Raw genomic sequence first — 14,422 nt, forward strand, 5'->3', positions numbered from 1 at the left:
CTGTGCAGCCGTCTTCATCAACCTGGCCAAGGCTTTCGACTCCGTCAATCACCATATTCTTATCGGCAAACTCAGTAGCCACGGTTTTTCTAATGACTGCCTTGCCTGGTTCACCAACTACTTTGCAGACAGAGTTCAGTGTGTCAAATCGGAGGGCATGTTGTCCGGTCCTCTGGCAGTCTCTATGGGGGTACCACAGGGTTCAATTCTTGGGTCAACTCTATTCTCTGTATATATCAATGATGTTGCTCTTGCTGCGGGCGATTCCCTGATCCACCTCTACGCAGACAACACCATTCTATATACTTCTGGCCCTTCCTTGGACACTATGCTATCTAACCTCCAAACGAGCTTCAATGCCATACAACACTCCTTCCGTGGCTTCCAACTGCTCTTAAACGCTAGTAAAACCAAATGCATGCTTTTCAACCGTTCGCTGCCTGCACCCGCAAGCCCGACTTGCATCACCACCCTGGATGGTTCTGACCTAGAATATGTGGACATCTATAAGTACCGAGGTGTCTGGCTAGACTGCAAACTCTCCTTCCAGACTCATATCAAACATCTCCATTCCAAAATCAAATCTAGAGTCGGCTTTCTATTTCGCAACAAAGCCTCCTTCACTCACGCCGCCAAACATACCCTCGTAAAATTGACTATCCTACCAATCCTCGACTTCGGCGATCTCATCTACAAAATAGCTTCCAATACTCTACTCAGCAAACTGGATGCAGTTTATCACAGTGCCATCCGTTTTGTTACTAAAGCACCTTATACCACCCACCACTGCGACCTGTCTGCTCTAGTCGGCTGGCCCTCGCTACATGTTCGTAGCAAGACCCACTGGCTCCAGGTCATCTACAAGTCTATGCTAGGTAAAGCTCCGCCTTATCTCAGTTCACTGGTCACGATGGCAACACCCACCCGTAGCACGCGCTCCAGCAGGTGTATCTCACTGATCATTCCTAAAGCCAAAACCTAATTTGGCCGCCTTTCCTTCCAGTTCTCTGCTGCCTGCGACTGGAACGAATTGCAAAAATCTCTGAAGTTGGAGACTTATCTCCCTCAACTTTAACTTCTTTCTCCTACTTGAGACGCAGATGTCTCAAGTAGGCACCTGGAAATGCAAATGCGCTACGCTAAATGCTAAATGTACTCGTTAAAACTCAAATGTTCATTAAAATACACATGCAGGGTATTGATTTAAAGCTACACTCGTTGTGAATCTAGCCAACAAGTCAGATTTTTAAAATGCTTTTCGGCGAAAGCATGAGAAGCTATTATCTGATAGCATGCAACACCCCAAAATGCCTGAAGGCGACGTAAACAAAATAATTAGCGTAGCCGGCGCTACACAAAAACGCAGAAATAAAATATAAAACATTCATTACCTTTGATGATATTCTTTGTTGGCACTCCTATATGTCCCATAAACATCACAAATTGGTCTTTTTCCCGATTAAATCCGTCCATGAATGCCCAAAATATCCATTTGTATAGCCTGTCTGCATCACGAAAAAAAGCTCTCTTCCAACACGCAACGTCATGTTTAAAAATTATATAAGTTGCCTATATTCTTTGACAAAACACTTCAACCTACTTTTATAACCCAACTTTAGGTATTTGTAAACGTTAATAAGCGATCAAATTGATCACTGGGCGATCTGTATTCAATAGCAGCTACACAAGAAAACAGTGTCCATTTTTCAATCTTCCAAAATCGATTGAGGTAGGCTGGATGGAATCACGGATCTATTGGTAATGTCTCAAAGGATTTTTGTCAATGAAAATGAAGCTGTAGGAATTGCATCCTTCTCCATATTAAATTTGGTGTACTTTAAATAATCCATGAAAGGGGCGCATGGATACTTTTTTCAGATTTCAGTGACCAGTTTTTCTTGCGCTTTTCGATGAAACACACGCTCTGTTATAGTCACAGCCGTGATTTAACCAGTTTTAGAAACTTCAGAGTGTTTTCTATCCACACATACTAATCATATGCATATACTATATTCCTGGCATGAGTAGCAGGACGCTGAAATGTTGCGAGATTTTTAACAGAATGTTCGAAAAAGGAGGGGGTAGGATAAAGAGGTTAATCATCTGCTATCTGAGCAGCTAACCGATCGCTGCAGCTGTACATAGTCCATCGGTAGATAGCCCACCCAATTTACCTACCTCATCCTGTTTTTATTTTATTTACTTTTCTGCTCTTTTGCACACCAGTATCTCTACCTGCACATGTTCATCTGATCAGTTATCACTCCAGTGTTGTAACCTGTTTTACAGCATTTTGGAACTGGATGTGCTTGGGTGGGGACAAATTCAGATTGTAATCCATACATGACGTGAACATTTAGCTCATTCAAGGAAGCAGCTGGTTTGTTTTTTTCTCATGAGAAGTTGAGAACAATAGTCTGGGGGTGTCCTTCATGACCAGATCAGGGCAATTAACAGAAAAGTGAAAACACAGTGGTAGTTAGTACCGACTCCATTTAGTAGACTGGTCAAGTGGTTGGTTGATCGGCTGTTCGTCGACCAAGATGTTTTTAGTCGAGCAATCGCAAATTATATATAAGTACCATCCAAAAGTTTGGACACCAACTCATTCCAGACTTACTGTGGGAACAGTTAGTTGTTATAATGCTCAAGTCATAAACATACCTTGCTCTGCATCATCCGGATCTCCTCACTCAGGTGACAGTTGACCTTGAGCAGCTGCTGTATCTTGGCCTCGGAGGCTGTGAGGGCACTCTTCACCTCCATGAACTCCTGTACTGTGATGGGTCCATCAGACAGGTCAGACGACTCCGAGCTCTGAAGCATGGGGAAGCAGGATGGAACGAAGAGTTGAATGGCTATGCCGATCCATTGTGAATGGTAATGAAAAACTAGATTAAAAAACTACAAATATGGTGATACCTTGGTCCTGTCATCTTTCCCATTCTTCCCAGAGGCGGGTTCCCGCTCTGGATCTTCATCTGACGCCACACTGTCATAATCTGGTTGGTCTTCATTATCCTGGTTATCACTTCCATGACGGCTGCCGATTCCCTTCAGGATGAGCTCTATGTCCTCTGAGGAGAGAGAGCAACAGTCAGGTGAGTGGACCACGGAACAACCATGCTCTAGTGGGTACAGTAATGAGCTTTGTTCTAATCAGGTGCTGGATCAAATCAGAAATAGCCCATTTGAATAAATGTAGCTTCAGATTACTGTACTATACCTCTGGGACTTTCACAGGAGTTCCCCCGTTGCCGACGTTTGGCATCAGTTAAAATATCAATGACGAGTGTTGCAAATTCATGTGCATTGAACCTTGCTAGCTTCTGTCTGCCCTGCAAAACAAATGACAACAAGACAATATTATGAAGCAGCAGTGCTGAAAGTGTAGGCTCTTCAATCAAATGCATAACATTTACCTAAAGGCTTGGGAAAGAGACCAACCAAATTTGATATAATGTTGAAAGACATTTTTAGATTACTTGCCTGGTTCCTGGTGGATGAGTATTCAGGGTTGACAGGGAGGAAAGGCACCAAAGTTGTATCTGTTACCAGAGTGCTGTGGTTCTGAGTCACGAGCCACACTGATACAGCAAAGACAGAACAGAAATAAAAATTATTTGTTTTGTTAAAATCACACTAATAATCTACTAAAACACCTAATGATACGTTTATCAAACACTACAAACATGTCAAATGTCAGTTCAACCTGCATCAGTTTCTCTTCTGTCCACTTCATCATAAACGTCCATGGCAAGCTCTTCAAACTGATGGTTAGTGAGCTGAAATCACAAGCCACAGTAAAATCACATCACTGGTATGTCGAAAAGGACCATAATAAAACCATGTTTGGAAAAAATATATACGGTCACTCACAGACTGGAGTTTTTTTTTTGCAGCTTTAGCAAATTCTGACAAATCCAGACTGCTGTAGACATAAAAATAAAATGTATACAGTGACTAACTACATTTTGTTAGGTTACAGCTTTATTCTAAAATTAAATAGTGTTTTCCCCTCATCAATCTACACACAATATCCCATAATGACAAAGCAAAAACAGGTTTTTAGAAATGGCTAATTTATATATAAAAAATAAGAAATCACAATTACATACAACCCCAGTCAAAGGTTTGGACTAACCTCATTCAACATTCTTTCTTTTGACTAAAATAAATATATTTAATATTTTACATTCTTCAAAGTAGCCACACTTTGCCTTGATGACAGCTTTGCACACTCTTGGCATTCTCTCAACCAGCTTCATGAGGTAGTCACCTGGAACGCTTGAAGGAGTTACCACATATGCTGAGCACTTTTCCATCACTCTCATTCTTGGTTAAATAGCCCTTACACGGCCTGGAGGTGTGTTGTGTCATTGCCCTCTTGAAAAACAAATGATAGTCCCACTAAATACAAACCTGATGGGATGGCGTATCAATGCAGAATGCTGTGGTAGCCATGCTGGTTAAGTGTGCCTTGAATTCTAAATAAATCACAGACAGGGTCATCAGCAATGCACCCCCACACCACCTCCTCCATGCTTCACGGTGGGAACCACACATGCGGATATCATTCGTTCCCCTACTCTGCATCTCACAAAGACATAGCGGTTGGAACCAAAAATCTAAAATTTGGACTCATCAGACCAAATGACAGATTTCCCCCGGTCTAATGTCCATTGCTCCTGTTTCTTGGCCCAAGCAAGTCTCTTCTTCTTATTGGTGTCATTTAGTAGTGGTTTCTTTGCAGCAATTTGACCATGAAGGCCTGATTCATGCAGTCTCCTCTGAACAGTTGATGTTGAGATGAGTCTGTTACTTGAACTCTGTGGTTTTATTTGGGCTGCAATCTGAGGTGCAGTTAATTGCCCATTTCTGAGGCTGGTAACTCTAATGAACTTATCCTCTGCTGCAGAGGTAACTCTGGGTCTTCCTTTCCTTTGGAGGTCCTCGTGAGAACCAGTTTCATCATAGCGCTCGATGGTTTTTGTGACTGCACTTGAAGGTACTTTCAAAGTTCTTGAAATATTCCGGAGTGACTTGACCTTCATGTCTTAAAGTAATGATGGACTGTAGTATCTCTGCTTATATGAGCTGTTCTTGCCATAATTTATTTATTTTACCAAATAGGGCTATCTGCTGTATACCACCCCTACCTTGTCACAACACAACTGATTGGCTCAAATACATTGAGGAAAGACATTCCGCAAATTAACAAGGTACATATGTTCATTGAAATGCATTCCAGGTAGTACCTCATGAAGCTGGTTGAGATAATGCCAAGAGTGTGCAAAACTGTTTAGGCAAAGGGTGACTACTTTGAAGAATCTCAAATATTTTTGGATGTTTAACACCTTTTGGTTACTACACGTGTTATTTCATAGTTATGTTTTCACTATTATTCTACAAATGTAGAAAATAATAAAAAGAAAAACCCTGGAATGAGTAGGTGTCCAAACTTTTGACTGGTACTTTTGACACACACACACACACTAGGGAGTCAGGCCCAGCCAATCAGAATGTGTTTTTCCCCACCAAAGGGCTTTTATTACAGAAAGAGATGCACCCTTCCCCCCTCAGACAATCCCGCAGGTGAAGGTGGTCCTGGGCTGGCATGGTTACACGCATTCTGCGGTTGTGAGGCCAGTTGGATATCAGTTTATATACAGTGCCTTGCGAAAGTATTCGGCCCCCTTGAACTTTGCGACCTTTTGCCACATTTCAGGCTTCAAACATAAAGATATAAAACTGTATTTTGTTGTGAAGAATCAACAACAAGTGGGACACAATCATGAAGTGGAACAACATTTATTGGATATTTCAAACTTTTTTAACAAATCAAAAACTGAAAAATTGGGCGTGCAAAATTATTCAGCCCCTTTACTTTCAGTGCAGCAAACTCTCTCCAGAAGTTCAGTGAGGATCTCTGAATGATCCAATGTTGACCTAAATGACTAATGATGATAAATACAATCCACCTGTGTGTAATCAAGTCTCCGTATAAATGCACCTGCACTGTGATAGTCTCAGAGGTCCGTTAAAAGCGCAGAGAGCATCATGAAGAACAAGGAACACTCCAGGCAGGTCCGAGATACTGTTGTGAAGAAGTTTAAAGCCGGATTTGGATACAAAAAGATTTCCCAAGCTTTAAACATCCCAAGGAGCACTGCGCAAGCGATAATATTGAAATGGAAGGAGTATCAGACCACTGCAAATCTACCAAGACCTGGCCGTCCCTCTAAACTTTCAGCTCATACAAGGAGAAGACTGATCAGAGATGCAGCCAAGAGGCCCATGATCACTCTGGATGAACTGCAGAGATCTACAGCTGAGGTGGGAGACTCTGTCCATAGGACAACAATCAGTCGTATATTGCACAAATCTGGCCTTTATGGAAGAGTGGCAAGAAGAAAGCCATTTCTTAAAGATATCCATAAAAAGTGTTGTTTAAAGTTTGCCACAAGCCACCTGGGAGACACACCAAACATGTGGAAGAAGGTGCTCTGGTCAGATGAAACCAAAATTGAACTTTTTGGGCAACAATGCAAAATGTTATGTTTGGCGTAAAAGCAACACAGCTGAACACACCATCCCCACTGTCAAACATGGTGGTGGCAGCATCATGGTTTGGGCCTGCTTTTCTTCAGCAGGGACAGGGAAGATGGTTAAAATTGATGGGAAGATGGATGGAGCCAAATACAGGACCATTCTGGAAGAAAACCTGATGGAGTCATCAAAAGACCTGAGACTGGGACGGAGATTTGTCTTCCAACAAGACAATGATCCAAAACATAAAGCAAAATCTACAATGGAATGGTTCAAAAATAAACATATCCAGGTGTTAGAATGGCCAAGTCAAAGTCCAGACCTGAATCCAATCGAGAATCTGTGGAAAGAACTGAAAACTGCTGTTCACAAATGCTCTCCATCCAACCTCACTGAGCTCGAGCTGTTTTGCAAGGAGGAATGGGAAAAAATGTCAGTCTCACGATGTGCAAAACTGATAGAGACATACCCCAAGCGACTTACAGCTGTAATCACAGCAAAAGGTGGCGCTACAAAGTATTAACTTAAGGGGGCTGAATCATTTTGCACGCCCATTTTTCAGTTTTTGATTTGTTAAAAAAGTTTGAAATATCCAATAAATGTCGTTCCACTTCATGATTGTGTCCCACTTGTTGTTGATTCTTCACAAAAAAATACAGTTTTATATCTTTATGTTTGAAGCCTGAAATGTGGCAAAAGGTCGCAAAGTTCAAGGGGGCCGAATACTTTCGCAAGGCACTGTATGTAGTTCATTCAAGACATAACTATAGACAACAGTTGACATACTTACACATTTCTTTTCCATCAAGATATGGCAGGAAAGAGATAAACAAGGATGGTTTGATAAATGCATTATGTTTTAACTTCAGTTACTAAACCATAGGATGGATACACACAGCTGGCTTATCAGGACATTGAGAAGAGGTTTTTGTCTAATGCCACTGAAACACCAACATGTTTCAACAGCATTCCTTTCCCATTCTCCATAAGCATGCCATCATGTTGGGCTCAGTTCTTACCTGTCAGCCATTTGTGGGATTATGAAGTGTTGTCCATTCCTATGATCTAGTAGACAAACAGTCAGATTAAAACAACGGATATTTACATTAAGAATTTAGCACAGAGCCCCCCCCCCCCCCCCCCCCCAACAGGCTTTGATTATTTGAATCAGCTGTGTAGTGCTAGGGCAAAAATCAAAACATGCACCCAGGGTGTGCCCCAGGACCGAGAAACCCTGATTACTCTTATCCAGAGTGACTTACTGGAGGAATTACGGTTAAGTGCCTTGCTCAAGGGGAAAAGATCAGATTGTTTTCACCTAGTTAACTCAGGAATTCAAACCAGCGCCCATTTGGTTACTGGCCCAACACTCTTAACCGCTACGCTACCTGCAGCCCATATCAGGGTTCAATTATTCACCATGTCCCTGTCAATGAGTCTTCTCCACTCTTACCTGGCCTTCTCCCACAGAGGTAAAATGCCAGGCGGTCTGTGAGTTCATACTGGATCTCTACCAGTCTGTCTGCCAGCTCCTGGTGGCCTGCTTGTCTGATTGGAACATGAATAAAAGGTCATGAGTCTTTTCCACATCAATATAAGTGACGGTGAGGTCAATGTATGTTTACTGTAAATGCCAACCATAGCACTGTATTTTTAGACCTCTTTACAGTAAAACCCAAAGGTGGTAAAGTTTCAGTTTATTCAGGATCTGTAATAATTTACATCATTCTTCTAATAAATGTAAGTACTAGGCAGCCTCATAAACCGTTTCTGGGAAAGAGTTGTCACACCATCAGCGGTAATGGATCGCTCAAGTGCAGTACAAAAGACTATGGAGATTGCTTTACCTTGCGTAGTCAACAGGGGTCTTACCCCCTGTGTCTAGGGCACCAGAATCCGCCCCATACACAGCCAGCAGCTCTGCTTGTGACACCTGACATGCCTTAGCTGCTACATGCAGTGGACTGTTTCCTTTTTCCTGAAGGACAAACAGGACACACCAGCCCAATACAATGAGACACTGGACAGGCCACACCACCCCCAACACAATGAGACACTGGACAGGCCACACCACCCCCAACACAATGAGACACTGGACAGGCCACACCACCCCCAACAAAATGAGACACTGGACAGGCCACACCACCCCCAACACAATGAGACACTGGACAGGCCACACCACCCCCAACACAATGAGACACTGGACAGGCCACACCACCCCCAACACAATGAGACACTGGACAGGCCACACCACCCCCAACACAATGAGACACTGGACAGACCACACCACCCCCAACACAATGAGACACTGGACAGACCACACCACCCCCAACAGAATGAGACACTGGACAGGCCACACCACCCCCAACACAATGAGACACTGGACAGGCCACACCACCCCCAACACAATGAGACACTGGACAGGCCACACCACCCCCAACACAATGAGACACTGGACAGGCCACACCACCCCCAACACAATGAGACACTGGACAGGCCACACCACCCACCAACACAATGATACACTGGACAGGCCACACCACCCCCCAACACAATGAGACACTGGACAGGCCACACCACCCCCAACACAATGAGACACTGGACAGGCCACACCACCCCCAACACAATGAGACACTGGACAGACCCCCCCCCCCCCCCCAGACCCACATCAAACATCTCCAATCCAAAGTTAAATCTAGAATTGGCTTCCTATTTCACAACAAAGCATCCTTCACTCATGCTGCCAAACATACCCTTGTAAAACTGACCATCCTATCAATCCTCAACTTCGGCGATATCATTTACAAAATAGCCTCCAATACCCTACTCAACAAATTGGATGCAGTCTATCACAGTGCCATCCGTTTTGTCACCAAAGCCCCATATACTACCCACCATTGCGACCTGTACGCTCTCGTTGGCTGGCCCTCGCTTCATACTCGTCGCCAAACCCACTGGCTCCATGTCATCTACAAGACCCTGCTAGGTAAAGTCCCCCCTTATCTCAGCTCGCTGGTCACCATAGCATCACCCACCTGTAGCACGCGCTCCAACAGGTATATCTCTCTGGTCACCCCCAAACCAATTCTTCCTTTGGCCGCCTCTCCTTCCAGTTCCCTGCTGCCAATGACTGGAAGGAACTACAAAAATCTCTGAAACTGGAAACACTTATCTCCCTCACTAGCTTTAAGCACCAGCTGTCAGAGCAGCTCACAGATTACTGCACCTGTACATAGCCCACCTATAATTTAGCCCAAACAACTACCTCTTTCCCTACTGTATTTATTTTATTTATTTATTTATTTATTTTGCTCCTTTGCACGCCATTATTTTTATTTCTACTTTGCATATTCTTCCACTGCAAATCTACCATTCCAGTGTTTTACTTGCTATATTGTATTTACTTTGCCACCATGGCCTTTTTTTTGCCTTTACCTCCCTTATCTCACCTCATTTGCTCACATCGTATATAGACTTGTTTCTACTGTATTATTTACTATGTTTGTTTTACTCCATGTGTAACTCTGTCGTGGTATGCGTCGAACTGCTTTGCTTTATCTTGACCAGGTCGTAATTGTAAATGAGAACTTGTTCTCAACTTGCCTACCTGGTTAAATAAAGGTGAAATAAATAAAAAATAAAAACAACGAGACATTGGACAGGCCACGCCACTTCAATACAATGAGACCCTGGACAGGCCACACCACCCCAACACAATGAGACACTGGACAGGCCATGCCACTTCAATACAATGAGACACTGGACAGGTCACACCACCTCAATACAATGAGACACTGGACACTGTGTGGGCACTGGTGCAATAGCGTGCAGGCTTTTATGTATTGATACATTTCAGGCAACTGAGTGGATTCCATGATGGCGCCGACAGAGATGGTCACCTCGCTTCGCGTTCTTAGGAAACTGCAGTATTTTTTTATGTATTATTTCTTACACTGTTACCCCAGGAAATCTTAAGTCTTATTACATACAGCTGGGAAGAACTATTGGATATAAGAGCAACGTCAACTTACCAACATTACGACCAGGAATACAACTTTCCCGAAGCGGATCCTCTATTTTGACCACCACCCAGGACAATGGATCGGATCCCAGTAGGTCACCCAAAACAACAGCGCCGCAGAAAGGGCAGACGGAGCGGTCTTCTGGTCCGACTCCGTAGACGGGCACATCGCTCACCGCTCCTGAGTATGCTACTCGCCAATGTCCAGTCTCTTGACAACAAGGTAGATGAAATTCGAGCAAGGGTTGCCTTCCAGAGACATCAGAGATCATAACATTCAATGTTTCACGGAAACATGGCTAACACGGGAGTCGGTAGAGCCATCTGGTTTCATCAGGCACCGTGCCGACAGAAACAAACATCTCTCTGGTAAGAAGAAGGGCGGGGGTGTATGCCTTATGATTAACGAGTCGTGGTGTGATCATAACAACATACAGGAACTCAAGTCCTTTTGTTCACCTGAACTAGAATTCCTTACCAACCAAGTGCCGACCGTTTCTTCGATTATAATCACAGCCGTGTCTATCCCCCCTAAGCAGACACCTCGACGGCCCTGAAAGAACTCCATTGGACTCTATATAAACTGGAAACCACATATCCTGAAGCTGCATTTAAAGTAGCTGGGGATTTTAACAAAGCTAATCTGAAAACAAGGCTCCCTAAATTTTATCAGCATATCGAATGCGCGGCCGGGGCTGGCAGCATTCTGGATCATTGCTACTAACTTCTGTGACGCATACAAAGCCCTCCCTCGCCCACCTTTCGGCAAATCTGACCATGACTCCATTTCGTTGCTCCCAGGCTATAGACAAACTAAAACAGGAAACACCCGTGCTCAGGTCTCTTCAACACTGGTCCGACCAATCTGATTCCACGCTTCAAGATTGCTTCGATCACGTGGACTGGGATATGTTCCGGATAGCCTCAGACAACAACATTGATGTATACGCTGATTCGGTGAGCGAGTTTATTAACTTCTAATGGCTTGGGGGCGCTATTTTCACGTCAGGATGAAAAGTGTGCCCAAAGTAAACTGCCTGCTACTCAGGCCCAGAAGCTAAGATATGCATATTATTAGTAGATTTGGATAGAAAACATTTGATGTCTGTGAGTATAACAAAGCTCATATGGCAGGCGATAACCTGAGAAAAATCCAACCAGGACGTGGGAAATCTGAGGTTTGTAGTTTTTAAAAAAGTTGCCTATCCAATATACAGTGTAAATTTGGTCATATTGCACTTCCTAAGGCTTCCACTAGATTTCAACAGTCTTTAGAACCTTGTTTCAGGCTTCTACTGTGAAGGGGGAGCGAATAAGAGCTGTTTGAATCACGGGTCTGGCTGAAAGCCTTGAGTTTAGTGACTCCCGCGGCCGTGAGCACGAGCTCTGTTCCTTTTCATTTCTAAAGACAAAGGAATTGTCCGGTTGAAACATTATTGAAGATTTATGATAAAAACATCCTAAAGATAAATTCTATACATCATTCGACATGTTTTAACTTTTTAACTTTTCGTCTGGACTAAATGCTTGCGCCTTGTGCATTTGGATTAAACGCGCGAACAAAAAGGAGGTATTTGGACATAAATGATGGACTTTATCAAACAAAACAAACATTTATTGTGGAACTGGGATTCCTGGGAGTGCATTCTGATGAAGATCCTCAAAGGTAAGTGAATATTTATAATGCTATTTCTGACTTGTTGACTCCACAACATGGTGGGTATCTGTGTTAGAGGTCGACCGATTGTGATTTTTCAACGCCGATAACGATACTGATTATTGGAGGACCTAAAAAGGCGATACCGATTAATCGGCCGATTTTTATTTTTATTTTTGTAATAATGACAATTACAACAATACTGAACAATTTTTTTTAACTTAATATAATACATCAATAAATTATATTTAGCCTCAAATAATGAAACACGTTCAATTTGGTTTAAATAATGCAAAAACAAAGTGTTGGAGAAGAAAGTAAAAGTGCAATATGTGCTATGTAAGAAAGCTAACGTTTAACTTCCTTGCTCAGAACATGAGAACATATGAAAGCTGGCGGTTCCTTTTAACATGAGTCTTCAATATTCCCAGGTAAGAAGTTTTAAGTTGTAGTTATTATTGGAATAGGACTATTTCCCTCTATACCATTTGTATTTCATTAACCTTTGACTATTGGATGTTCTTAAAGGCACTTTAATATTGCAAGTGTAACAGTATAGCTTCCGTCCCTCTCCTCGCTCCTCCCTGGGCTCGAACCAGGAACACAACGACAACCCTCAAAGCAGCGTTACCCATGCAGAGCAAGGGAAACGACCACAGGCTCAGAGAGAGTGACGTTTGAAACACTTTTAGCGCGCGCTAACTAGCTAGCCATTTCACTTCGGTTACACCAGCCTCATCTCGGGAGTTGATAGGCTTGAAGTCATAAACAGCGCAATGCTTGACGCACAACGAAGCGCTGCTGGCAATACGCAAAGAAAGTGCTGTTTGAATGAATGTTTACGCGCCTGCTTCTGCCTACCACCGCTCAGTCAGATACTTAGATACTTGCATGCTCAGTCAAATTATATGCAACGCAGGACACGCTAGATAATATCTAGTAATCTCATCAACCATGTGTAGTTAACTAGTGATTATGATTGATTGTTTTTATAAGATAAGTTTAATGCTAGCTAGCAACTTATCTTGGCTTACTGCATTCGCGTAACAGGCAGTCAGTCTCCTTGTGGAGTGCAACGAGAGAGAGGCAGGTCGTTAAAGCGTTGGACTAGTTAACTGTAAGTTTGCAAGATTGGATCCCCCGAGCTGACAAGGTGAATATCTGTCGTTCTGCCCCTGAACGAGGCAGTTAACCCACCGTTCCTAGGCCGTCATTGAAAATAAGAATGTGTTCTTAACTGACTTGCCTAGTTAAATAAAGATTAAATAAAAGGTGTACATTTTTTTATATAAAGAATCGGCAAAATCGGTGTCAAAAAATACAGAATTCCGATTGTTATGAAAACTTGAAATCGGCCCTAATTAAATCGGCCATTCCGATTAATCAGTCGACCTCTAATCTGTATGGTGGCTGAGCGCTGGACTCAGATTATCGCATGGTGTGCTTTTGCCGTAAAGCTTTTTTGAAATCTGACACAGCGGTTGCATTAATGCACTGATGTGGTCATCCTGTCTGGGTTGTCCCCAGTCCACCTGACCGTGCTGCTGCTCCAGTTTCAACTGTTCTGCCTTATTATTATTCGACCATGCTGGTCATTTATGAACATTTGAAATCTTGGCCATGTTCTGTTATAATCTCCACCCGGCACAGCCAGAAGAGGACTGGCCACCCCACATAGCCTGGTTCCTCTCTAGGTTTCTTCCTAGGTTTTGGCCTTTCTAGGGAGTTTTTCCTAGCCACCGTGCTTCTACACCTGCATTGCTTGCTGTTTTAGGCTGGGTTTCTGTACAGCACTTTGAGATATCAGCTGATGTACGAAGGGCTATATTAATACATTTGATTTGATTAAGGAGAAGTATATCTTTAATTCTGTGCATAACACAGATTCCTGTAAATTGATGTGGCTCTCTGCAAATTCGTCGGATGTTTTGGAGGCACAACATTACTGAACATAACGCGCCAATGTAAACTGAGATTTTTGGATATAACTATGAACTTTCTCGAACAAAACATACATGTATTGTGTAACATAAAGTCATATGAGTGCCATCTGATGAAGATCATCAAAGGTTAGTGATTAATTTTATCTCTATTTCTGCTTTTTGTGACTCCTCTCTTTGTCTGGAAAATGGCTGTGTTTTTTTGTGACTAGGCGCTGACCTAACATAATCGCATGGTACACTTTCACCGTAAAG

General features: G+C 42.9%; 1 protein-coding gene across 4 annotated transcripts in view; it reads right to left on the reverse strand.

The window, feature by feature from the left end:
• Positions 1–14,422, reverse strand: part of LOC139422876 (ARF GTPase-activating protein GIT2-like) — a 34,564-nt gene that overhangs the window by 14,568 nt on the left and 5,574 nt on the right. For all 4 annotated transcript variants that reach the window (XM_071174314.1, XM_071174315.1, XM_071174311.1 and 1 more), the window contains exons 6-14: positions 8,397–8,527; positions 8,003–8,097; positions 7,569–7,614; positions 3,880–3,931; positions 3,713–3,785; positions 3,490–3,587; positions 3,227–3,338; positions 2,923–3,077; positions 2,665–2,817 (exon numbers count right to left, since the gene is read on the reverse strand). In XM_071174314.1, coding sequence (XP_071030415.1) covers positions 2,665–2,817; positions 2,923–3,077; positions 3,227–3,338; positions 3,490–3,587; positions 3,713–3,785; positions 3,880–3,931; positions 7,569–7,614; positions 8,003–8,097; positions 8,397–8,527 — 915 coding nt within the window. The remainder of the gene's footprint in view (positions 1–2,664; positions 2,818–2,922; positions 3,078–3,226; positions 3,339–3,489; positions 3,588–3,712; positions 3,786–3,879; positions 3,932–7,568; positions 7,615–8,002; positions 8,098–8,396; positions 8,528–14,422) is intronic.

This window comes from Oncorhynchus clarkii, chromosome 12 (assembly GCF_045791955.1).
Source record: "Oncorhynchus clarkii lewisi isolate Uvic-CL-2024 chromosome 12, UVic_Ocla_1.0, whole genome shotgun sequence".
Taxonomy (NCBI): Eukaryota; Metazoa; Chordata; class Actinopteri; order Salmoniformes; family Salmonidae; genus Oncorhynchus; species Oncorhynchus clarkii.